This window comes from Tenrec ecaudatus, chromosome 9 (genome assembly GCF_050624435.1).
Source record: "Tenrec ecaudatus isolate mTenEca1 chromosome 9, mTenEca1.hap1, whole genome shotgun sequence".
Taxonomy (NCBI): Eukaryota; Metazoa; Chordata; class Mammalia; order Afrosoricida; family Tenrecidae; genus Tenrec; species Tenrec ecaudatus.
The window spans coordinates 156,807,634-156,834,920 of NC_134538.1; the positions used below are offsets into that span (position 1 = coordinate 156,807,634).

At 45.0% G+C, this 27,287-nt stretch overlaps 1 protein-coding gene across 2 annotated transcripts in view; it reads left to right on the forward strand.

Moving 5' to 3' along the window:
• Positions 1 to 27,287, forward strand: part of TRIM24 (tripartite motif containing 24) — a 110,672-nt gene that overhangs the window by 69,394 nt on the left and 13,991 nt on the right. The window contains exons 5-11 of one of the 2 annotated variants that reach the window (XM_075558717.1): positions 576 to 692; positions 9,029 to 9,143; positions 13,292 to 13,438; positions 15,883 to 16,000; positions 19,018 to 19,286; positions 24,693 to 24,866; positions 25,258 to 25,431. In XM_075558717.1, the coding sequence (XP_075414832.1) occupies positions 576 to 692; positions 9,029 to 9,143; positions 13,292 to 13,438; positions 15,883 to 16,000; positions 19,018 to 19,286; positions 24,693 to 24,866; positions 25,258 to 25,431 (1,114 nt within the window). The remainder of the gene's footprint in view (positions 1 to 575; positions 693 to 9,028; positions 9,144 to 13,291; positions 13,439 to 15,882; positions 16,001 to 19,017; positions 19,287 to 24,692; positions 24,867 to 25,257; positions 25,432 to 27,287) is intronic. The other variant, XM_075558718.1, reaches the window with a different exon arrangement.

The following is a 27,287-nucleotide window of genomic DNA, read 5'->3' on the forward strand; positions in this document are numbered from 1 at the left end:
AACCCTAAAATTATAGTGAAAATACTGATGCTGTGAAGTCGATTCTAACTCATAGTGATCGTACAGTGCCGAGTAAAACTGTGTGCACCCCCACCTGCCCCCTCCCCGCACCCCCGTATATCCAAGGTTGTAATCTTTATGGGAACTGACTATCACAGTTTCCTACCTCAGGATGGCTGGTGGTTTCAAATGCCAACCTTCTGGTTAGTATTTAAGTAAGTGCCTCGGACTGAGCTAATAGGCTATTTTAAATGACTAATAAATCTTTAAACCCGTTTACTATTTTTACCACTTTCTCCAAGTGAGACTGCTAAACAACTCAGAATTGTGGTGTCTCTTGCAAACCCTCAATTTGAAGTAGCCAAAAAATAATGTAATTTGAAAAGGTTTTTAACCTAAGGGATAACTTAGAAAGGGGAAAATATGCCTTGCGAAGTATACTTTTTCTATTTTTTTAGATCATTTTTTTTCAAAGTTTTATTAAAGTATTTTTATGAACCTTTACTGTTTTTGAATTTTTCTGCTCATTTGACCAGATTATGTGAAACTAATATGCTTATAATTTACTTCTTCAGATATCAATTTATAGAAGAAGCTTTTCAGAACCAGAAAGTGATCATCGATACACTCATCACAAAACTAATGGAAAAAACGAAATACATAAAATTCGCAGGAAACCAGATCCAAAACAGGTAAATTTATGCTTCTGCGGTTGTGGGGCCCTGTTCCTTCTGTAAGATGCTTCACACGTACTCCCTTTGAGAACAGCATTCCAGTGCTAGGTGAAGCAGTCCTCAGACAGCTCTCGGTGCTCTGCACAGGGTGATGAGACTACTCCAGAAACTGTGGTTTTGGAATCTTTGGGTTAGACCATATTCTATAAAATCTCAAAAACAACAATTTGCATTTGGTAACAGCTTTTTTATCTGACTGGTAAAATAATTTATTGGTATCTAATTTTAAAGGGATGCCAACATTCTTCCCAAGAATGAGTTGTTTACATCCTGACCTTTAGTTGCCTAGGAATACATGTTGATCCTGCCATTTCTGTCCAGGGATGAAATGTGCTTCCATGTTTGAAAATTTCCACATTTTGGTCAAGCCTTGATTAGGGGGTCACTGATGAGGGAGCCTTTTTTCTGCAAGGACTTTGTTTTTCTGAGGAGCTCACAAAGGTTATTCTTTGCCTTGCCAGTCAGTAGGCCTCACCGTCAGGGTGAGCAGGTTTTATGGTGAACATTTCTCAGTCAGAGCAGGAGGATAGAGATCAATATAAAACATCCCCGGCAAGACAAAAAGTAAATGATTAAAGAAAACGGTGAGTGAAAGTAGTGTAATTTTATGTGAAGGATGGGATGTGTTGAACAAAAGTAAAACGGTATTTTAGAATTACAGAAATAGAAATGACAGAGTTTAAAAATTCCCAAATAAAGGAGGAGTTTTTTCCATGCCCCGCCCCGGTAGGAAAATCAGTTGCAGACATGTGCCTTATGATGATTATTGGGGTGTCATCCGTTCACATTTATGCTCACAGCACAGAACTGAAAGGGGCGGCTCTCCTGGAAGGATGCAGGAAATGGAGCCAGCTCTGAGTCTGTGGCTCACCCCAATTGCCTCATCTCAAGCCACAGCTCAGCTCAGCTTACAACCTGCATGCTGTACGTAGCCAAGACCCCTTATGGTTTCCAGTGGCACCCGGCCTGGTGGGTCACTACCTGCAAGGAAACCTTGGCTACACTGCTGACTTTGTCTTGCAGGATTTCGAGTTCTGACCAGTCTTCTGGTGCCACGGCTAAATTGACTGCAGGTGAAAGTAGGCAGATCCTAAAGCTACAGGTGCTAATGGAGAGCCGGAGAAGCATGTGAGGGGATTACTTGGATATCTGTGTATCAGATGTATAGACACCTGTGTACTATATGCGCTCCTTGCACACCATCAAGTCACAACATTCTATTTCACAACATATTGTGGATATTAAGTAACACATTCCTCATTTATACTATCTAAGAAAGGAACAGGATGTTACAAGTAACATACTATGTATTGTATGTGAGTAACGGTTTAATATGAGCCCCGATGCCAGGTATATAAACACAGCTAGCAAACAGATCTTATCTTGCACAGGTGCTGACTTGGGCTACAGGGAGAATGTACTTTTCTAATTGTTGCTGTTTCAGTATTAATCTCTTGAAGCCCATGGACATTGTCATTTAAGATCATACATTTGGTTAATATTAGTACATGTGTCTTTAAGTCCATCCTATATGAGATCCAAATGCTGTCTCTAAATGAGCAAGCCAGTGGAATACTCATGGAGATCAAGCTCTTAATAACGGATACATTAGCTGATAAGGAAAATATATTGAAAATTCTCCAGCTTTCTGGGACTCAGGATCAAAGGTTAACTTCCACATTGCCAAAAGGTACCAATTGGGGTTACCTATAAGATAACCTGAGCAATGTCTTGTACTATTGTTACTGGTGCACATTTGAACACTGGAATTCATCCCACAAGTCTGATGACATCTGGATTATTTGAAAAAGACTCCACACTTGCTGCTGTGCATTCAGTTCTTACTCATAGCAACCTTGCTGATAGAACTGCCCCTTTGGGTTTCTGAAGATGTTAGTCTGTAGAAGCAGAGAGAGCTTCATCTTCAGCTGTACGCTGGTGGTTTGGAGCCTCAGACCTGTGTTTAACAGCCCAGTGTGTGGTCCACTCTACTACCAGAGCTCCGTAATAGATAATGACTGGTTAAATTGTTTCTAGCCAAGGAAAGCAACCTGGTTGTACCTCCCTGTCTGGGCAATAAACCATAAGAATCTGTCCTGTGCCTATGTATATGAGTCTACAGTACAAAGAGTACTGTTTGGGTCTGGGGGGGTTGGTTTTTGTTTTAAATTTTCTTTAGCTATGCTCTTCTGAGGTTGTTTTTATTTAATAAAGGTTTGTGTTTAGAATAAAACTTAAGTTACTGCCTGAATTTTGTACAGATCCATAAAGCTTCCATTTACCAATGGAAAAATCTAGTAATAGTGATTTCCTATAATAATGGATGATTTCTCCATTGTTCTCATATCCATAGATGAAGAAAAACCTGTGGTGGAGAGACCCACCAGGGAAGGCCTGACTGACGTAGGGGGAGGGCATCACATATCTCCCAGTATGACACCTTTTACAATGATACACATAAGCATCTGCACAGTCTAGGGGAAACATTAGGGGAGGCGTACCTGTAATAAAGGTAAAAAGATAAAGGTCCATTTTCAGGGTTGGTACTACCATCAGCTGTTGAAATGGGTTTTTATATGTAACCCTCAGCTCTCTGCTGGGTTGGCTAGTTCCAATAGGAGTCAGCCTTTTTTAACTGACAAATGGACCCAAGGTTTTGTTGTCTCTAATTTGGCTGCACATGGTTTGGTGAGAAGGATTAAGTATAGTACCTTCCAAGTAGTTTTATTTGACATCTCATTCTATATACCGATCTCCTGGGTCTATGTTTAGCAGACATCAGGAGTTTAGTTTCTTTCTTCCTCAGTCTTCTCTAACCCCTGAAAAATACTTTAGAATATTAGATCAAAGACATCTGCCTCCCAGTAAATTACTGCATAAGAGGCATGTTTGTGAGATCTGAATGATGGGGATCTCAGAAAAAATAGGATAAATGCAGAGTTTCCAGAGCTTTGCCATTTGAGTCTGTAGACCATAAAACTGAAACTGACAGGGACAATGTAGCCTTTGATAAATGGGAAACTCACCATGGTCTGACCAGTGATATGAGTTCCCTGGTAAGAATTGTGGGTATGATGTTTCAAAAAAATTTCTTTGCCACAAAGACTGCTGTCGATGCAGAAGCAGGGGAAAGCTTCTACCAATTGTGTGGAGATCTAAAAATCATTACTTACACGTGTAACATTTGAGAGGCTGCCATTCAAGTATAGGCTCAAAGCTAAGGCAGGGCATTTTCTGGGACTGTAGTGAGGCCCAGTAGGTGCAACATGGACGTCACAACACTAGCAACTGTTGGTTAAGAACTACTCTGTACCCTGCCTTTAAAAATGAAGCAGGCTTTGTGGAACCACTGACACTTAACCTGGGGGCTGCTGCCAAGAACTTGAATATTGTTCACTGGGGAAAACTGTCTAGCCTCTGTGGTTCTTTGACATGCTTAAGACCAGTTGTAATGTGTTAGGCTTTGTAGAACATAGCCAGATTCTAATTTGGGGGGAATATCCTCCCAAGGCATTATCTGTCATTGATTTTCTTTAAAGAAATGTCTCCCCAATCTGTTAGTTGGAAATAATGTTTCAATCTTGAACCAAAATTGTCCTCTGAAGTTTTCTTGGGAGACCTATTTAGCTCGAATAATAAAAAGCCTTCACCTTTAGTTTTTGACTCTTTCAAACAAACATAACACATGCACATGCCTGCAGTTCTACCCAGTCCTGAGGCTGAAACAGTGAGTCGGAGATTTTGGTTGTCAGTTTGATCTCAGTACCTAGAGATGTGTGTGTGTATACATACACACACACATATATATACACAGACATGTACACATATACCAGTGATATATATGGTACATATAACCTGAACCCCTCTGTCCCGTGGAGCAGCCAGTGGGTGTGATTGGAGTATGAGATTTTGCCAAGTAGAGTACTGTATATACTTGAGTACAAACCGATCTGAATATCAGCCGAGAATCTGAATATCAGCCAAGAAAAAAACCACAAAAACTGCATTAAAAATGTGCTGGAAAACTGTGCTTATACACGAGTACATATGGTAATTTGTAGATTTAAAATGTCCTGTATCGAGTAATTGAAAATTTTAAATGATTGTGTTCTAAATGAATTAGAAGAGCTAATTATTTCTACCATTTAGTGGCAATAGTCATTGTGAAATAACTAATTTTATTTTTTTAAATCATTTTATTGGGGGCTCCTACAGCTCTTATAACAATCCACACATCAATTATATCGAGCACATTTGGATATACGTTGCCATCGTCATTTCTAAAACATTTTTTTCTACTTGAGCCCTTGGTATCTGCTCCTCTTTTACCCCTTCCCTCTCCCACCCTTCCTTGATAATTTATAAATTATTTTTATTTCACATTTTACACCATCAGCTATCTCCCTTTACCCATGTTTCTTTTGTTCTCCTTAGTGGGGCAGAGGGTGAGTTTGTGCGTCAATCATTACAATTGGTTCCCCCTTTCTCCCCCTTCTCCCACCTTCCCCCTGCCCTCATGATATCACTACTCATTATTGGTCCTGAGGGGTTTATCTGTCCTAGATTCTGTGTCGAGAGTTCTTATCTGTACCAGTGTGCATGCTCTGGTCTATTCAGATTTCTAAGATAGAACTGGGCATCATGATAGTTGAGGGAAGGAAGCGTTAAAGAACTAGAGCAGTGGTTCTCAACCTTCCTAATGCCACTACCATGTAATACAGTTCCCCATGCTGTGGTGACCCCCCAACCAAAAAATTATTTTCATTGCTACTTTATAACTAATTTTGCTACTGCTATGAATTGTGCGACCCTTATGAAAGGGTCATTTGAACCTCCCCCTAAAGGGTCGGGGCCCACAGGCTGAGAGCCGCTGAACTAGAGGAATGTTGTTTTGTCAGTGCTATACGGAAATGACAGATTGAAGTAAAATTTCTGCCTCAGTGAGATTTGCTTTTTTCCTTAATTTCTACCTTTATGCATATGATATTGATTATACATCCAGGCTCACATTGTTTTTCACACGGATGTCTCTTGTTCCGATACCCTTTATTGAAAAGTTGATCCTTTATTGAGTTGTATGTAGGGTCTTTATCAGATCAGATGCCTATGTAAGTCTGGGATTATGCTCTAAACATTTTATAATCTTAATTCAGCCTTGTCTGTTCTCGTGCATTTTTTTTCTTTTTGCCAACGTTCTACTCTTGATCACCATAGCTTTCTTCTTTTTTTTTTAATATCTCAGTTTTGGAGATTAGTAGTCCAAATATCAGCAAGATCAGGTTCCCACTGAGCTTTGAGAAGGGGCCTCCTGTGTTCTTCAGGTCCTGGTAGCATCGCCACAGGCATGCCGTAGCCAGTGGGAGTACAACTCCAAGCTCTGCCTCGTCTCTTTCCTTCGTCTGTGTTTCTCCTCTTCTTAAAAGGACCACCAACATTAATGACCACTTCATTAATGTCTTACAAGAGAAACTCATTTCCTAAATAGGTCAGATCCCCAATAGTGTGATGACTCCAACACATCTTCTCATCCATCTATCTATCAACCCATAATAAGGTCTCTGCCCAGATGTCACTGGAATTAATTTTCCTAAATGCTGAGTTATCTATCTCCTGCCTTGTCACATTTCCTGTACTTTTCCTTTATTGCTGTTGAGAATATATGTATAGCAGAGAGACCAGTATAATTTTTCTACATGTATACTGATTGCATTCTTGTTATATGTATATTTTACGTACTAGAACTAATGATTATAGCTAACATTTATTATTATGCACCTAGTTCTGTTTTAAACTCTTAGAAAGTAGTTATTGGCACATAATTTTCATATCATACAATTCAGAATTTCATTTATATCAGGCAGAGTTATTACCACATTCATTACCACAATGATTATTATAACATTTTGTATTAACTCATTATTTGCCCCCAACCTCCCCTACCATGCCCCCAGAAGCCATTAACCCAGTTACTGTCTCTAGATTAAGCTAGTCTAGATTTCTTTTTTCCCCCCTCCTGATTTTATTTTTATTTATTTAAGAGATCATTTTATTGGGGATTCTAACAACTTTTTTTTACTCTAGCAACTCTGATAACATTCCATACATCAATTGTATTACACATATTTGTACATGTGTTGCCATCATTTCTATACATTTACTTTCTATTGAGCTCTTGGTATCAGCACCTCTTTTTCCCTCCCCCCACCCTTGTTTCCCGTTGATCAATTATAAGTTATTATTTTAAGCCAGGACTTCTTATAAGACAATCACCCTCCTGTGCTGAGTTGTTTCTCCCGTTTCCCTGGACAACTGCCTCCTTTCACGTGGAACTAGATGAATTGGATGGCGCCTGGTTATCAGTACTGAACATTTTGATAAAAGAGTGTCTAGAAGAATTCTGACACAAGGTGGGGGATGCAGAACATGATTTCAAGTTACTGTGGACGTCAGACTGTGTAAGGGTCATGGAGACTGTAAAACCCTTAGATTATTTCCCTGAGATGATCTCTAAGCTAAGATTAAAAATATCCCTTGATGTCTTAAAAGCAAACAATAGAGTAACTATCTATCTGGTCTATTGCTTTTACTCTAAAGAGTAGAGGGGGAAAATTGCCTGGAAAAACTAGTTCACTTGAATAACAGACAATGCAAACATCAACCTCACAATCCAAAGAACTAAATGGTGCCCAGCCACCACTACTGTCTGCTCTGAAAAGGGATCAATCACATGTTAGAAAGTTCTTATGGGAGAAATATGTGGAATTGCCCAAACAAGGATCCAGACTTAGTGGTCTGACAAAGACTGAGAAAATCTCTGATGAGACTGTCAGCCCTAGTCACTCTTGAGATCTGGAACTGCGTTCACCCCCATCACTCAGTTTCTGCCCAACATTAATCAGGTCTATAATGAGGACAGTAACACCGATCCAGTGAGACCAGAACACGATAGGATAATGAGCCATTTGAGATACAAAAAGGCAGCATTTGCTGAAGGACAAGGTCTAGAGGGATTAGGAAAGAAGAAGGAATGGAAACAGGAACCACGGAGGAAGTAGGATGTAAGGGTCTGCACTGTGATCCTTGTACTCAATGACATAAAACAAGGTGCATGTAACTTGCAGAATTGACAGCTGAACTGTTCTTAAAACTTGCACTTACTTCACAATAAAAAAGATAGTTAAGTTTTAACTAGTAAAAAAGTCTGTGTTGCTTCTACAAAACAATACAGTATCACAGAAAAGGATTGGATTTTGAAGTGTTAGAGCTAAAGAATCTTTTATTAGGTGTTAATTGCTCATCTCTTCATATCCCACCTATTTGTGGAAGGATTAAATGGATTCGGCTGATTTATTTTGCAGGACAGCCATTTGCAAACATGATAGTATTTTTTTCCCTTTCCTGTTCGATCATCCCTAGGATTTAAACTAATATTCCAATGTCTGTGGCATCCTTGGTCTGCTCTGGTGTCCTTGATCCTATAGCCAGTATTGAAGTCATTATCTTAAGAATTCCCAGCAGCGAACAACAGTGCCCTGGCTTTTTGGATCTTCAGATTATAAGGATACTACGAAAGAAGTAAATGTGAAAAGTGAATCTTCCTTATTAAAAAAAAAATTCTCAATGTTTGGGTAGATGCCTTATTTTCTTTCCTACTTCTTAATAATTCAGCTCCCTCCCTTCTGGTTGGTTCTGACTCAGTGACTAGTGGGCAGAGTGAAGCTACTTTTGCAAGTTTCCAAGACAGTAATTAATTAGGGGAGCAAAAAACCGCATCTTTCCCCACAAGAGCGCTGGTCCATTTGAACTGCTGACCTTGTGGTTAGCAACCTAGAACATGACCCACTTTATCACCAGGGCTCCTGTCTGTTTTTCTATATTATAGGATGTTCTGGGATGATGCCACATATTTCTTACTTGGCTAGAATGAATATAGTAGAACTTGTTCACAAAAATGGTTTTTCTTCTGTGCACAAAAGCCTATTTTGTAGTCCAACCCTCATCCTTTTAGATAGACTGTTGATTTTCCTGGGTGTCATCACTGTAATTTCTTAAAAGTGTGTTCATTCTCTTGCAAGAATCCCCAGACTGATTTGAAGTGTGAATGTAGGGACTGTGTCTTCCAGGAGAGTTCTTTTGAGTCTGTCTTGCCATTTAGAGGAAAGGATTTTCAGAATTAGCATTGCTTTTTTGAGGCTGATGGGTCTAATGTACACATTAAGAAGTCCATTTTAAATATTATAAGACACATTTTCTGCCTTACATTTGGATGTCTTTTTCCTGCTGTCGTTTTTCAGAATCATTGAAGTAAATCAGAATCAGAAGCAGGTGGAGCAGGACATCAAGGTGGCTATCTTCACGCTGATGGTAGAGATAAACAAGAAAGGGAAAGCCCTGCTGCACCAGCTGGAGGTGAGTGAGCGCCGTCCTGGAATGCGGGGCTCTTCGGCACAGCACTTTCTCCTATGCAGTGTGCATCCGAAAACGGAGCTTTTAAACCTTTAAATGTTCATAGCCTCCTTGTAACTTTTGAAGCCTTTACATTTTCCCATGTAATGGTTCCTGTTTATGACTTAGTGCCATTTCTTCCCCTCGTCCCAGGCGTCAGAATACACTAGGAGGATCTTGTTCCTCACATTCATCTCAGCATGTGCCTGCCCCAGGCAGGAGCTCAGAATATTGTCTTGAGCCATTGACCTGTGTTTCATTTCTGTTATCACCACAACAGACAAAACAACACTCAGTGCCATCGATTTGATGGTAACTCATAGCCATCCTATAGGACAAGATAGAACTGCCTCTGAGTTTCTATAACTATTGGAGTAGAAAGCTCCATCTTTCTCACTTAGAGCGGATTGTTGGTTTTGAACTGTTGACCTTACGGATCACAGTCCAACAGGTGACCACAATACTCTAGAGGTATTAAGCAAAATTTTCTAGACGGATACCCTGGTAAGATCTCAGCATTTATTTATCATGTCACAGGTAAGTCCAAAGGTTAGACATTTTATTGATCACAAATATAAAAATGTGTCAACATAACCTCTATCTAGGTCTGTATCTCTGAAGATGGGGTTTCCATCTCTCCAACCTTCCCTAAAGAGTCTTGGGCTCCGATTTATACTACATCAAAAAGGCAGCTGCAGTCACCTCTGGGGATTCTGTTTGTTCTCCTTTTAGAATAGGCTTTGGGTGTGAGAACCAAACGAAGCTGGAAGGGGCAAGATGAGGGTTGTAGGGTGGATGGGGAAAGGGCTTACACTGGACTTCTCTTAGGGCAGCCCTGTTACCCTCACCCAATGAGTGGGTGTATTGTGGTGGGGGCAGAATTCCTTGGCACAACCTTCCTGGACTTTTCCTCATCAATCTCATTTTTAGTTAGTTTTTTTTTTTTTAAGCTTTTTCCTTTTGAGAGCCCCACAGTCATCCTGCTCCTCTGAGAAAATGTCAAGTTGATACCTTTGGAATCCCCAAGGAAGGAATCAGCATGACCTTTCGAGCTGACATTTCTGCCTTGAGCTGAACTGGCCCAGCAGATCCCTTTGGAAGCAACTCTTTTACTCCCACCTTGGTTTTGAAGGCATTCTAACAAGACCAAGACGAGTATTTCTGAAAGAAGGTGTCTGTCTACATGTGTGCATTGATCTCAGAAACTAGTTTAGACCTGTTTTATTTGCAACACACCATTCCTGTGTGACGTGGAACAGTAGTAGCAATCCTCTGCTGTCTGGGTACAGAAGGAGACAGCTCTTGTCCTCAACAGGTGCTAGTTAAAACTGTTAAGCAGTAGAGCGTCAGCAGGATAACTGTTGCTCACTGTGGACTCAACACATCTGTGTCTTCATCAGCTTTTGAAACATATCAAGGTCCAGATCCAAAGTTAGAATCTGGACTGACAACAGTGGCTGCAACAAGGACTCAGGTTTAGAAACAATTGTGCAGATGGCCCCAGACCGGGCAGTCTGTCCTTCAGTTGTGCACAGAGTCACTATGAGTTGTAACCACTCAGAGGCCCCTAAGAGCAACGACGTTTAGTGTATGGCTCGTAGAAATAGTGCAGTTCGACCATTGTCGTGTGTGAGCTCTCTGTCAGAAAGCTGTGGTTCCACCCAGACCCCTACAAGCGGAGGTCACTCTGCACCTTGCTGGTATAAGCAGCTCTTGTTCCCCGACCCTGGTCGCAGTCACAGTATTTCAGGCTTCCGCCTTTTTGCTGTGGTAAGTAGTGCCCTCAGTACCATGGGTTTCTACATGTAACCCTTTTTACCTACTAAGACTTGTGGGAAATCACGTGAAAATTTTTTAGCAGAGCAAGATTCTCAATTTGTAACCTCCTCAAAGAGTTTCTGTCTTTACTACACCGTTTCCAAAGAAACGCTTTAGTGTGGGGTGAGTGTATTTTTTAAGTCCCTTGACTGACTGTGTTAGTGTGGATGGCAGCACTCGTGTGTCGTTTCCTTACTCTGATCTGGCTCAGGAGAACAGGTCACGTTTGACTTTGTGGGTTCTGTGTTGGGCTGCTAACCTCCAGGTCGTTAGGTCAAAAACCACAGTCTGTCCTCAGGAGAAAGATGAGGCTTTCTACTTATGTAAAGAGTTAGTCTCCAAAACCACAAGGGAGGTTCTGTTCGGTCTGCAGGGTCATTGTGAGTCATAACCTACTTGATGACAGTCAGTGGTGCCGTGCTCGAAGGTGGCAGCTGACACAATAGAACAAGGTGCTGCTGTCTTGCTTCCCAAAATCAAAACACAACCAATACACACACTGCCAGCACATAGAATTTGACTCGTTGTGACCCTGTAAGGCAGAGTAGAATTGCCCCATAGGGCTTCTAAAGCTGTCTGTTTTGTCTTCCCCAAATTTTATTAGCATGTATTTCACGTATCATACAGTTCAATAGTTCAGGCGCATCAAGAGTCATGTAATCATTGCTGTAATCCGTTTTAGAGCGTTTTCTTCTTGTCCTCACCATTTCAGCTCCTCTAACTCCCTGCCATCCTCCTAAGGAACCGCTAATCCAGTTGCTGTCTCTGCAGATTTAGCTAACCTGAATTTCATATATAGAGAAACAAAACAAAAACTGACAACCATAACACAGTAAAACAGAAACCTCAAGTCAAAAAGAAAAAAAATTACTAAAAACTAACATTTAAGTGGGTCATAAAGGGAGAGCAAATGATAGGATGTTAAATTTTAACATGACGAAAGTTGCCATTTTTTAAAGCAGCAGAACCACTCAGCGTGTCATTAAGCCCAGCACTCCACCCGCTGTGCCACCAGGACCCCTTGCCTGTTTTCCTACGATTTCACAAGGTTTTTGGTTTCTGTGCAAAACTTACACGGCACCAGCTGTGACAGAGACATTTCAAAGCGACCCAAGGCCTGGCTTCAACAGATGCAGAGTCAGACTGCACTTCGGAGGAGGTGCACAGCCATTCACTGGATGGGCTGTGTAGCCACTGGGTGTGCACAAGGTCCAGAGGGCAGCCATGACTGCCTTGGCGGCACTCCGTCTCCCTGTCTGTCACCCCGCAGCCATGAGGTGCATCCAGTACACACGTGAATCGGCCACTCTCTTGAGTTGTATATTTCTGTGGGTTTTGACAAATACAAGTCACGTGCCCAGCATCGGAGTGTTGTGCCCTAAAAATGCCCTGTGTTCCACCTGTGCACCCTCCTTCCCAGATCCCCTTGCACTATCTCTGTTGTGTAGTCGTCTTGAGAACATCAGGTATTCGAATCATGTGCCTTTTTCAGCGCTCAACTATTGGCAGGCGCCATAAATAGCCCAAGGAGGGAGGCATCTTCTCTGAACAGAAATGAGATTACGACAGAGCCGCTTGTTTCCTGCAGCCTCTTCACTTGACCTTGTGCTCCTCTTGCTCACTCTTGAGTATGTGTTCAGGTTTGAAGCCGACTAGAGCCAGGGTCGAGGCTCTCTTGGAGCCTGCTGTAAGCCCTTGTTCTCCTCCTTGGCTGGTGGGGATGAGGGTTTAGCTAGGGTCTTCAGGAAACCAGGTCTAGGCTCCGGAGAAACTGGTCTGCTCTTCAGAAGCTTTTCTCAGCACAAGTACCGGCTGTCTCTTTGGCCGCCCAAGGTAATTCTCAGTAGACAGAAGTAACAGGCACCTGTTTTATTGCATCAAAGGGAAAGATCCTCTCCCTTCGGCACAGACTGCATACATTGGGTACTATGAGGCTGAGTGAGTCATGTGATCTGAGAGCTTTGCTAGGTTGTGGGCTGGTGGTTTTGGTGAGTATTGAATGTAACACACTTGCTCTGATAGGACTATTCCGTCATTTACCTTCCTTTGTATTGGGTCAAGCATTAACTGAGACATATTTCCTGGATTATGCCAAACCAGACCTTGGTGCTGGAGCTGCTAGTGGGTGTGTGGGACCAGAGTTGGTTGGCAGTGTGCAGGGTCCTTTGTATGAAGAAGGAAAACCACTAAGGATCCTTTAGAGATAGTGGTGGTTTTAATTCTGGAATCTTCAAATAGCCGTGAAAGTGCAGTCTAGGTGGAAATGAAGTTTCAGCATTTCTCCTTGTTTTCAGAGTCTTGCCAAGGACCATCGCATGAAGCTCATGCAGCAGCAACAGGAAGTGGCTGGGCTTTCTAAACAGTTGGAACATGTTATGCATTTCTCCAAATGGGCTGTGTCCAGTGGAAGTAGCACCGCCTTGCTGTACAGCAAGCGCCTGGTAAGTGTGGTGCCCAGCGTCCTGCAGAACACCTTTGAGCAGTTTCTAGTTCAGATGAGTCACAATAGTGTGTGTGGTCTGAAAACACTGCTTTCGCTCACATGATATAGAGGTAACTTCCCTAGTCTTCTTAGGTCATTTTTATTCTTGTTTCTATCACTTGGTTTTAGTTGTAATTGAAATGGGTACAACCACAGCAAAAGTCATCATTGTCAAGCACCTGTTTGTGTGTCAGACACTGATTCTAAGCATTTTGTTTACACTCTACATCTTCTCCTGAGTGGGACACCTGTCCCCTCTGCTCTGCAGATGAGGACATGAGGCACAGAGAGAGGTATCATGCCTCAGGCCATTCAGTAAGAAGGAATACCTAGCGGTTGGACTGGAGTCTCTTGTCACCTGCATATCTGACTCTGGCACGAGAGTACTACAGAGAGAGAAGTGGGCTATGGCTTGGTGAGCTGCTGGCAGCTGAGGCCCTGCTTACGGAATTCTGGGCTTAAGGGCTGACAATCTGCCTCTAACCAGCTCCCAGATGTTGCTGCTGCTGGTCTGTTTGGCAGCTTTTGTGTGGCCAGGACCAAGGAGAAGGTTAGGCCACTTCCCACCCTGCTTCCATTTTATTAAAGATGGAGCAGAGATTTATATTTTGCAGTAACTCAGGTTAGCTACATTCTGATAGCCACGGGGCTTGTGGAATCAAATGTCCTATGACTATCTTCTAAATCAGGCACTGTAGTTCTGGGTAAGCCTTTGAAAAGTCGGTAGTGCATGATGTAGAATATTGATGGATAACTACCACCATCCCTTGCTATCCAAGGGGAATGGTCCAGGAGATTCCAGATACTGGGATACATGGGCCCCATAGGTGTAACAGCATCAAATTTGCCTACAACCATCTCTAAATTTTCTGTGATATACCCAGTAATGTCAGAGCTTACATGCTCTCTCTGCCCTCCAGTAGTTTCAATTGTTGGCAAGTAGCTAGACCAGGATGGAGAACCTGTGGGTATGATGTGCCAATTGTATTTCCACAACCTCCTAATGCTTGGAATCCTGAATTACATTCAACTTTTAGGGTTTTTTATTTATTTATTTTAGGGCGTGATGTATTCTTTCATTGTTTTTAGAATGTAGTCTTTCAGCCGAGGGACTTTGTTTTTGCTGCTGCTCTTATTGGGCATAATGAAAAATATTTAGGCAACAAATACCATCTTCATTGACTACATTTTTCTAAACGTCAAAGTGGCTAGAGGGAGACAGATTTTTTTTTTTTTCCAACAGATTTAACAGTGAGTATTTGTAGTCGTGTATCTAAGCCAGCATGTTCCCACAATCAGATAAGGGCTCAGTCACCTCCTCTGAGCCTCAAGCCTTCTCTAATTCCATTCCCTGATCTTGGAGAACCTTCTCTGTGTTAACACAGACAAGATCTGCACAGTGAATCAGAATCAGTAGCACTAGATTCTGGATTATTGACCAAATAAATCCTTTTTCTCCCCTGAGTCAGCACCTGGATTGAAAGGGGTTTTCCAGCAGTGCGTACATTGCGTAAGTTAGTGGTTACATTAAAAGCACTTTGGAGGAAGGACTTTCCCAACTTCAGAAAATTGGGAAACTTGCTCTTTAAGAGTTTTTTTTTTTTTCTTTAAGAGTTTTTATTCTTTGTAAATACAGCTTTGCTTGCTCAGGTTGACCAGTCAGGGATGTAAGGGATTTTATATCTTTAAAGATTAAGAATTATAGTTGAAAGTTCAAACCCAGTGAAACTGCAGAATCCCATCTTTGAAATAGTGCAACTTTACAGTACTTCCTTAGCATGCTGCCATTTATTAGATGCCGAATTTACTTAGCGCTGGTTAAACAGAAGGCAAGGAAAACATTGATAGCGGGCAAGACAGAAAGTAACACGGCTTTTCTCTTGGCTTGCAGCAGGGTTTTCTGTACTTCCAATGGCTAGGGGAGCTGCTTGGTAAGGGATAGTCAGGAGAGGGAGTCCATCTCCTCTCCTCTTTACCTGCCTTCTCATCTAATGAACCTTCAAGGGCCTCCCTCTTGAGTGAGCCATTCCCTAGACCTGCACATCCTCACATCCAAACTCAGGCCTCTGACCGTAGTGCGATCGCCTGCCTGTAGACTGCCTGGCCAGGGCACCATCAGCTGAGCACAGGGCTTGATTTGTGTTCTATGACCCACTACCCCATCATCTAACTAAATCCTGCATCCTTCTTTAAAGGGTAAATAAAGAGAGGGTGTTTTCTTTTTTCCCCCTTTTTTTTTAAACAAATGTTTGAGTTGGTACTTCTGTGATATTCTATTAGTAATTCAGAATGCTGACTTCAACCCGATTCTCACTCAAAGGGGGGGGGGTGGAGGTGGACATGCGTGTGTTTTGAAGGTACATCGAGTGATCTGCTAATGCTACTGGTCTACCTGCCTTCTAGATCACCTACCGGTTACGGCACCTCCTCCGAGCAAGGTGTGATGCTTCGCCGGCAGCCAACAACACCATCCAGTTTCACTGTGATCCTAGTTTCTGGGCTCAGAATATCATCAATTTAGGTAGGCCTCTGCGCCTTCCCTCAAAGTGCCAGTGTTCTCAGTGATCACAACTGATACTGAAGCATATTCCCTTGGCTCGCAAAAATGGTGTCTTCTGAAGACTCAAGTGCTACTTGTACTAATGTGTCCTTGGTGTGTCGTGTGTATGTGTTTCTCTCACACACCACCTTGCACAGGGAAATATTCTCATGGTGACATACAATACAGTGTGTCCTGACTTAAGGATTTTGGAAGTTCTCTTTATAACAGAGCCCTGTGTGTATGGTTAGTTCAAGATGTGTCAAAGTAGAGTTAAAATTTTGTGATTGTGTTTAAACTGAAAGGACACCTAACAAATGGTTTATTTCATGTTATTGGTGCCCCTTGTCACGGTGTGTCACTACCCTCACGCATTCCGTTCTAGTTGGCCATGACTCTCCCTGCCTCTCTGTTGGAAGCTAAGTGTTGACCACCTGGTCTCCTGTAGATGAATTGTGTAGGCAGCTCATGACTCATGGCTGATCAGTGTGGGTTCCCACTCTTGACTGTTACTGAGAGAAGGCTTTGGGTTTGTTTGGCAAAGGGTTCTTTGTTAAATAGTATTTCTCATATTGTTAACAGCTCACGTGTAGTATGTCCCTCTCTACTCATTAGGGGCCCTTAGTGTTTCCATTCCTTTAATTTGCTTAGGGAAGATCTCTTTCCTCCCCCTTTCCTTAACTTCTTTCCTATTGGGTCTGGTGTATTTATTGTAGGGATTCTCAAACTTTTTAAACAGGGCCAGTTCACTGTCCCTCAGACCCATTGGAGGGCCGGACTATAGTTTAAAAAAAAACTATGAACAAATTCCTGTGCACACTGCACATATCTTATTTTGAAGTAATAAAAAATAAGGCAAAAACACCTGGCAGGCCAGATAAACACTCGGCGGGCCGCAGTTTGAGGACGCCTGATTTATTGGGTAATGTCTCGAGTACTGAGCATACTGGGCCATCATGAAAGGGGCAGTAAGCAGGGAGTTCCCATGACAGTTTACGGTGACACTGTGCTGGGTAGAGAGACAGCCTTGCTATCTCACCTGTCCCTCACCAGGCCAACAGAAAAGTAAGATTCCCCTATGTGTTGTTAAGGAGCCCTGGTGGCACTGGGCTGCTAACCCAAATGAGAGGTCTGCAGCTCAACCTCAACAGCCCGCTTCCCCACTTCCCCCACCCCCGAGCTCTGCACAGAAGATGAGGAGCCTCTGTGTCAGGTATCGGTGATTCGGAGTTGATCACTTGGCCATATCCTGGCTCTGGGCATCGTGATTGCACAATTGGCTGCTAACCAAAAGCTCGATGTTGTGAGCCCGCCAACCACGCCGAGGGGCGGTGTGACGGTCTATTTCTGTACTGCCTGGCATAGGTAGAGCCGCTCTGCTGTGCCCCACAGCACAGGGTTGCTGTGAGTCGGAATGGTCGCACCAGGAACGGCTCAGGCTTCCTCTGTTTGTACCTTGTCTGCTCATCCCAACCAGGGTCCCCTTGAGAGGACGTACTTCCTTTGCTTCAGAATGCCTAGCAGGTATTGGCCATTCTTCTGGCATGTGTGGGCTGCCTATGTCTACACAGGTGAAGTTGTTAATGCACACACATAGGTGAGTAGGTGGACATGTAGCATCAGAACATGTCTAACTCTGGCAGTGGCGGGCAGGCTATCAGCACAGAGCTGAGTCCCAGAAGGTTGGACTCTGACAGACAGGGCACTCTCCATGGGCTTTCCTGATCCACTGCTGTGGCCCCCCAGAACTCAGGAGCAGGAAGCATGAGGGCAGGGCAGCTTGCTGAGCTCCTCTGTACCCCTCAGGACAGATGGCCTTTTGGCCCTCCTGTCACCACTGCCTCTGCTACAGGGCTCCCTCCCGACCCCTAACAGCCTTCATGTTGTCACCTTGCCCCTGCTGCCTCCTTTCTCACTCCTCCCCTCCCCTTGTACTAAGTCCCTGCTTTCCTGTGGGGCTGACTGCGTGCACACAGCTCCTCCCTCCTCAGGTGCACGGTATGGCCCCTCCCATCAGGGCTAGGACCTGAGCAGTCCCCTGTGGGTAGGTGACAGTTACTTGAGTAGGCGATAGTAATTTTATTTGCATCGTTGAGAATCACTCATTGGGTAGTATATTGACAGTCCCTACTGGATGCACACCAATCACAGGCTGGGCTGCCACAAGGCCAGCAGAAAGCACCAGATGAGACTGTTGGTAGCTCACCCAGGAAATGCCAGTCAGCCTGGGCAGACAGGCACCAGGGTACCTCCCCAGGGTTAAGAGGTGATGTCTCTGAAGCTGGCTTCCCAGGGAAGCCAGGCAGAAGGCCACATAAGGAGCCATTTCCCCGTACTGCTCATCTCCTTCAGGGAAGCTGTGGTGGGAAGTTAAGGAAGAGCTTCTGCCCCAGGTGTCTGTCCATGGCATCTGGGAGAGGAGCCAGGGCGAATCTTTGCTCAGTTATCCGAGCAACGCTGGTTGACATTAAGTTGAATGAACTTTGGGGGTTGAAGGGAGGCACCTTCTCTGAGAGATAAGTGCCCGGCACACAGTAGGTTTTCATTTCTGAAAACATGTGCTTAGGCAGTCAGCCCCTGGAGTCTTACTGCTGACTCAGACAGGCAGTGCCTTTTGCTGGGATTCAACCTGCCGGTTGGTGTGGCCACCTGTGAGCCTAGCCAGTGTGGGTGGAGGCGCGGGAGCCTGCTGGGTTGGGGATCCTGAAGAATCAGAAGCTGCTCGGGCAGGGGTTTTCAGATGCAGCTACAATGTCCACTCAAAGTCCTTGGGCCAGTCTGAGGCCCTCTCAGGGACCATAGCAGCGTGTGCCTAGCCTTGATCATGCTTTGGCCCACCTGAGCAGCACTGCATGCCAGCTGAAGCTCGTAAGAGGGGGGATTCAGGGACCTGAGGTCCCCAGCTAATCTCCAGCTGAAACTAACCATACAAAATGTGATCTTTCACTAACTGTCACACTGTCGGGAAGACCTGACCCTGACCTTTTCTCTCTGACCAGGTACTTTAGTAATCGAGGATAAGGAGAGCCAGCCACAAATGCCTAAGCAGAGCCCTGCCGTGGAGCCAAGCCCACAGCCACCAGGTGGCTTCTCTTCAAACCAGTTATCCAAGTTCCCAACACAGATCAGCCTAGCTCAGTTACGGCTCCAGCACATGCAGCAACAGGTAATGGCTCAGAGGCAACAGGTGCACCGGAGGCCAGCACCTGTGGGTTTACCAAGCCCCAGAATGCAGGGGCCCATCCAGCAACCCTCCATCTCTCATCAGGTAAATTGGGAAGCAGGCCCGTCGTAACTTAGATAATTATAGTACGATTGTGTTCAGCAGCTCCTGCCATACCCTGCAGCCACCGTCAGTAGTTGACAGATGGGGCCTTGCCTGGACCCCCGTCCTAACCCACCTCCTATGAGGCTTCACTCCCTGCTGCCTCTCTAGCCAACTGGTTTCATTGCCCTCACACCATAGCCAGGGTATGTTCCTTGATAGGGCATTTCACTGGCTGGAACATCTGTGCCCTGTCTCCCTGTACCCAACAGTCCCGTTCCACTGCTTCCTTATGGCTGGGGCTAGTCCGCATCCCCAGGCGGGTGCACGTTGTAGTGAGCATGCTGCATTGGGAGCTTGGGCGGCAGACCGGTCAGGTTGTTGGCCACAGTCTGCATCCCTGGACCATCCAGCCCTTTTCTAAATATGAAGTGGGAAAGGTTTATACACCTTTGTTAAAGCAGTTACACTGTCGCCCTCAGGTTAGGTGTCAGCTTGCTGTTTCTGCTGCATGCCACTGAGAAGATTTTAGCTCACAGTAACCCGTGTAACTGAGAAGAGCTAACCCATGGTGCACTCACGCAGATGGCCGGATCATTTTGCCCCAGCTGCCTGGGCCTCTAATTCACCAGCCCTTAAGTTGGCAGCCAAGTGTTTAGACATGCCCCCTCTGTGAGGCTTGTATCCTCTCACCGTCCTTATTCAGCCTGTGTACTGAACAATTGATCCCAGAACCTGGACTGTATGAGGAACAGCGTGGCATCAGGCTTAGAGAAAGGCTTATTATCTTCCAGTGTGCAGTTGACACTGTGCTGCTTGCTGAAAGCCAGGGGGACTTGAAGCACTCAATGATGATTGCAGCCTTCAACATGGATTATAGCTCACTTACAAGAATGCCAAAACCCTCACAACATGACCAATAGGTAACATCATAGTTACTGGAGAAAATATTGAAGTTGTCGAGGGTTTTGTCTTACAATCAGTGCGCATAGAAGCAGCAGTCAAAAGATTAAAGGACGTGTTGCATTGGGTAAATCTGCTACATAAGAATTCTTAAAGTGTTGAAAAGCAAGGATGTTACCTAGAGGACTAAGGTGTGCCTGATCCAAGCCATGATATTTTCAGTTGCCTCATAATGCATGTGAAAGTTGGACATTGAATAAGTAAGACTGAAAAAGAATCAATGCGTTGGACTTGTGATGGCATCTCATGTACTTGAGGCATGTTGTTTGGAGAAACCAATCCCCGGAGAAGGGCATCATGGTAGGTGTGTTAGGCCAGGTTGACTAGAGAAACAAGTCCAGAGACATCTCTGTACGAAAGAACTTTATATGAAAAGTAACGCATGACATATAGCAAGAAGACATCCCAGTCCAACTCAAGTCCATAAGTCCGATACAAGTGCATAACTTCCTCTTCAGATTCACATAGCCACATTCAGGGACACCAAATGCAGGAAGAGCACAGACCTGTGGGTGCAGAGTCCTGTGGATCCAAGGTCAGCGGAAACACGGCCGGGCACTGGCAGCTCTCTGGGTCAGTGCAGAGGCCCAGCAAGCAGGAACACGAAGGGGCAGCAAGAAGGGTGTTTCCCAGGACCTCCTTGTTTGTAAGAAAATCACACCCTCATGGAGGCATCATCAGTTGTGACCTCCATTGACAGGTTAAATTACACCCATGTACTTTCATGGACCTTCAAATTGACATAAAACCATGGTAACCACCATACTTGGTAAGGTACAGGAGCAGCAAAAAGAGGAGACTATCAGGAGATGGGTAGGACAAGGACAGTGCAGGAGAGGACAGTGTTTCCATTTCTTAAACATCTTCTGCACCTAACGGAAATGAGAAAAATAAACTCCTACTCTGTCCTCCCCACCTAGATACATTGTTCCCCATCAGTTCACATTCACATACACCTGGAGAAAAGCGTGGGGTATGTGCATCTATGCCTGTTCCAGGAAACATGCACAGTCGAAATCACATGGGATCCCTTCTCCTGCCCCCTGGGAAGGACTGTGCAGAACACCTAGTCCCGTGACATGCCAGAGGAGACAGTGCGCCCTGTGGCTCGGTACCACACACAGGCAGCCGTAGGTGGACCCCACTGTGGAAGTCCTCCCGTCCATATAAGCACAGGGATGTCCCTCAACAGAGGCTGGATGCCCTGTACCACAGAACTCTTGAGAACCTCGGACCTAGAACCAAACCTGCCGTCCTAGAGGAGGGCCCAGAATGCTGGTGAGTGTGTCACTGCAGGTCCCTTCGCCTCCCCATCATTTGTCCCCTCTTGTCCTTGTATATCTTAAAGTAATTGATGCCATTTCACAGTTTCTTTAAGACTGGGGACTAGTTCCCCATCTCATCCCTTTAGGCCCTGATAAGAGGCAGGGAAGAATAGGAGAGACTAGGTGACTGCTTGCACACTCTCCTGCAAGACACTGTGTGCACCTGTCTACTCTTATGCAGTCTGTCCTTGAGAGAAATCCACACCATTTTTGGTTATTTTCCAAGGGTTTCTATCATCTCTATAATATATCTTTCATGTTGTAAAGGTCCTCAAGATGAATCTAAACAAATGGCTGCGACTTTCAGGCTATGCTTCTCTGCAGGTTTAGGATTTTCTCGAATACTGTTTTTATCTGCTTCACTCACCAACATTCCTTGATTTAGAAAGAGTACCTACACCGACTTCTCATTGGGCTGTAATCTCTTGCCACAACTGAGAGTGAACCTGGTGCCAACCAATTTATAAGGGAGCAAAAGAATCAACTGGTGCAGGGCAGAAGGGGGCAAGGGAAGAAAGGAGAAGACAGGCCTACACTCCTTCCAAGGTTAGATGGTTGGGCCCAGCTTAAAAAATTCCTCATTTTGAAGACAATGATTGCCTCCTGGAGATGTTCTGATCACATATAGCCAATGTACAAGGGATATTTAAATAGTTTGTGGAAAGTGTGTATCATGGGGGAAAAAATTCATGTATTTGAAAAGTGTTTTGCACAAAAATAAGTGCATACTAACTTGCTTAAGGCCCATCTGAGAGCAGTGGGGCTCACAACTAATTGGTCACATCCAGTCAGATTTCTTGGAGCCCTTGTGGTGCTGTCGACTTGCTGTCGGGCTGCCAACCACAGGTGGGAGAGACGAGAGAGACTGTTTTCTCTCAGGATCTGTACCATGAGTTGCAGACTTATTTGGCCTATCACCCTCTTTTTGAGGAGGATTACCTGACACCCAACTTCCTGCCAGCGATTAAAATCATTTGTACGAAGGGCAAGTGTTGATCCCTGCTTTTGCAGCACCCCGGAGCCACTGCAGTGACTGGAAAGGCGATGCCACCTGCTGTGGGAAACGCTCGCCTACAGGTTCACTGACTGTGAGTCAGGAGCCACTCAATGGCGGTGGGCTTTAACTTGTTGGAACCTGTCTGAATGGGATCTCATTTGAGGCACCAAGAAGGATAAGAGCTTCATAAATTCCTCCAAAAGTGAAGCAACAATCACAGTGCCACTTGGGTGAAATCTTTGATGCTTTTTGAAAAGCTTATGGGTAACTTACTTTTTAAATAGAAGCGTCATTTTTAAATGGATGAGGCAATATTGAAGATGAAGCGTACATCAGTTTGAGGAGAGCCATAATCTTGCCCAAGCCTTAATTGAAGAGGACCAGTGATTGCCAGCAGAAAGAATAGCCAGTGCCATAGACCTTGCAATGGATTCTGCTGACCTCATTCTGACTGAAAAAGTACAAGGTGGGCCGGTGTTCTGCTGGATGTGTGCCAAACGAACCGTTACATCCAGATAAGCTGCAGACAAAAAGCTGGGGTTTGGATGGAAACTGTAGACCCTGAAGTATGTCTTGGAAGAATGGTAACAGCAGATGAAACACAGCGTGACCAGCACAAGTCAAAGCAAAGTCAGAGCAGTGGAGGGCAAAGGTCGTGGCCACATGTTTGGAGATGCTCGAGGCATTTGCTTGTTTATTTCCTATGAGGGTTGAAGGACAATAACATCAGTGTACTATGAAAATGTTTTGAGAAAGGTCGCCTAGCTGGAAAACATCCGGGAAAGCTCCCCCAGAGACTCTTGCTCCCTGAAAGCAGACCGTGTTCTTGCTCTGATCACACAAGATCCATCTGGAGAGTGTGCATGCAGCATCGTGAGACCCTCTTGCAGCCCTGATGTGACTCCTGAACATGGCTGAATGCCCAGGCCCCTCATTCTTTAGGGGTGGACTGTGTTTGTTATAGAAAGATCTTGACCTTTGTGGAGCTTATGATTAGTAATGAAGTTTTTATATTTTAATTTCATTTCCCTGTGAACAATTTGAAGTGCCCTCCTTATAAAGAAATGGGTGGGAAGAGTGTGTGTTCAGGGTTGGCATCTATGGGCAGACAAGGTAGACTCAGCTGCCTGGCCCTCTGAGCCAATGCTAAGCTCTGCTCTCCTTTATCAGCATTGTCGAGGGGTGGAGGTGGGATTGTTCCTCTGGGGAGACTCATCCTCTAAGCTGTAATCAGCAGCCATCTGTAGTAATGACTCGGCACTCACTGTAGGTGGGGACTGATGGCCTTGTGTGCGGCCTTTAGTAGCTGTGTACCTTCTTTCAAGTTGTCAATCTCTCTTCAGTTTCCTCTTGGTAAGCGAGGATGACAATGTTCACTTCCTAGGGCTCCACGAGATAATAGAAGTAAAATTCTCATGTGGGATATAGTTGGATCATGGAAAGACCAAAAACTCATTCAATTTTTAATGTTGCTGTTATCAACCAACTTTCTGATGAATGAGTTGCTGGTTCACAGTGCTGTTCAGAGCCCAGCTCTTTCAGGTCCCTCCTTGGTCAAGTTAGTGAGCCCATCTCTGCCTGGGAGGGACGTTCATGTGCTGGGCTTCCTGGCATCTGGTGACCATCCTGAGTGCCAGCTTCCATGATGTTGGGGAAGGGGCTGCCATCAAGGACTCCAAGAGTCCCAGAGAACAGTTTCACTTGCTTCCCAAAGGTGGCCCAGGGCCTGTCTTGGGGGTGCAGCTAGCTGACCCCCGAGGTTGAATAGAAATGCCAGGGGTTTTTCTAGGCGACTCTTTCTGAGGGGGCCAACAGGCAGGCCTTTCCCCATGGTTCAAGCTGCCAGCCAAGCTTAACTGCACCGCTGGAGCTCCTTCTGAGCCTGGGACAACATCCTGCCTTGTCTTCAGCACCGGCTTTCCCACAGCTCTTAAGCACATTTTCAAAACTTGTGGCGTGTGTCATCGCCCCCCCCCTTGTTTTGTTGAAATGTAAAGAATCGTGCATTGGTGGCAGAGCTGATCTCTCCCTGTGTGTGTTTTATAAGATAGACTTCTCGATCACCTGTCTGTCAAGAAATAACGACGGTTAATCAATAAATGGGTTTGGCCTTTTTTTCTGCAGCAACCCCCTCCACGCTTGATCAATTTTCAGAATCACAGCCCTAAACCCAATGGACCAGTCCTTCCTCCCCATCCTCAACAACTGAGATACCCTCCAAGCCAGAGTCTCCCTCGGCCAGCAATAAAGCCAAACCCCCTTCAGATGGCTTACCTGGCTCAGCAAGCCATAAAGCAGGTATGTGTCCCCTCCTCACCTCGGGGCACACTCACTGGTTCTCTGCCCCACTTGTAAGCGACCACTGAGCTGGCAAAGTGTCAGCGGTCATCAGCGAGTCCTAGGGATTGGGCTGTGTCTGAAGTGGGTTTCAAGGAGGTGTCTCAGGAGCAAGCTGGGGTGGACTTTCACCATGTAACCTGATGGGGTCTCATCCAAGAGGCATCAGAAGGCTCCTGGGGGAATCTACCCCCCCCTTTGTGCTATTTTCTACCACCTTTGCCAGCCCCCTCGTGGCCTTGATGTCCTCCGATAACTTTGTCTCACAAAGGCCACAGCTGCCTCTCACCATCCCAGAGAGCACCCTCCTGTTCTGCTCACTGACACTGTTCTTCCTTTCTTGCTACCCTAGTGGCAGATCAGCAGTGGGCAAGCTGCCCCGTCAACTGCCAACAGCACGTCCTCCACCCCCTCCAGCCCCACCATCACCAGCGCGGCAGGGTACGATGGCAAGATGTTCAGCTCCCCTGTGATCGATCTGAGTGCGCCAGTGGGAGGGCCTTATAATCTGCCTTCTCTGCCAGATGTAAGTGTACCCATGTCACCGACAGCATCCGAAGCATGGGCGTCAATAAGCCCCTGCACTGAGGCTCACTGAGTCTGGTAGTGGACAGCACTGAGGATGCCCAGCTGAGGGAGGGGCAGGCCCGGCCGTGGGACACCTTGATGGCTGGAATGGGCCCTAGAGGACCCTTGAGATAAAGACATCAGAAGAGAGGCAAGCAAATGAAAACGATTTTCTGCCAGGTCGTGCTGACCTGCACATGACTATCTGACTAAATTGTGTTCCCTCTCTATACCTGAACCGTGTCAGTACAACTTTGTATAGAAGAGCTCTCTCACAGGTAGAAAAATCAGTCTGTGGACAGATCGGCATGCACAATTAACACCTGCGTTGCCTTCTCTCATCCTTCAAGGACAAGGTTAATGCAACAACCAGATCATTTGCTCTGTGTGTGTGTGTTTGTGTGTGTAAGATCTGACCTATGGCCAATAGAAATGCTTTGCTTTCTTTTAAAAGGCATTATTTATTCAAGTTACAGATAGCAACTAGTATTTCCTTGTAGATTCAGTATTAACTTTCTTTTCGGCATTCAGTTTTCTGTGTTCTGACCTAGTAGCATGCACGTACCTTACTGGCCGGCAGTGGCACCCAGGAAAGTGGCCTCGTCCCATTTTTTAGTTTAGTTTTGCGATTGACCCCAGATGCACACAAACGCAGGCATTCCAGAGTATACATGCTCTTTGGAAGAGTGCATGCGATAATGAGCTGAGCCCAACAAAATACAAGGATGGAAATGAACCTGTGGACTAACACACAGAAGAGGAGGGACCATGGTGAGTTGGCTTCTGCCCTTTTCAGCTTCAGTCCCTCTCTGAACTCCAGAATAAAGGCAGGGGCTAAAGAGAGTGCTTCCACTGAGCACTTCAACAACTGTACCACCTTGCACAGGGAGGGGGCAGGCAGTAAGCACATCGCGCGCACACTCTGGGATCCCTGCTAAGACGGACCTGGCCGTGGGCAGAAGGAGTTTGGCTGTATTTGAATCCTGCCAGCGACCTTCTGGGCGGTTTGGTGTATTGAAGGCATGAAAAGATAACTTCCCTCTGAAGCGGTGGTTCTTGACCCTTTAATACAGTTCATCATCTTGTAGTGACACCGCCCCCCTCCCCCAACCATAAAATTATTTTTGTTGCTACTTCATCACTGTAACTTTGCTACTGTTATGAAAGGGTCTTTCGACCTCCAAAGGAGTCATGACCCACAGGTTGAGAACCGCTGCTCTAAAGCATTAAATTCATTAGAGATAGATCAGTACCTTGGAAATCCACAGTATCTTGGAAAGGAAGGATCCTACCAAAAAGTCCATTTTTGTTCTTACCAAACAAAAAAGTATGTAGTGAGGGGAGTGTTCTGGTTGGTTGTTTGGGAGAAGGGAGTTGTGGAGATGGGATTTGCTGTATCACTCTTGCACCTACCCACAGCTTTGGTTCCCACAGGCCTGGGGGTGGGGGGTAGTCCCTCAGCCCTCCCTGGTGAGGCCAGCGTCTCCACAGGTTCATCACAAATAGCCTGGGCAGCTGTTGAGATGTGTAGATCCTGGTGGCTGCTGCTGAGCCAGGTGTTCTGTGGGTCTGCAAAAGTATAAAGCCAGGCTTTTTGCTTTAGACATATCCGCTTTTTTGGTTATTTTCAAGCAAATCAGTAATTATTTTTAATTTGTAGAGTTTACATTTTTATGAGAACCACTGCCTTGAACTTGGGGAGGCACTGAATGCATGTGTTCCAGAACCACACATTCTACCACCGCATTTTGTTTTATTGGGGTTTAGGTAAGAAACAGCATTTAAAATGCAGACTAAGGTTTTGTTCCTATAAAG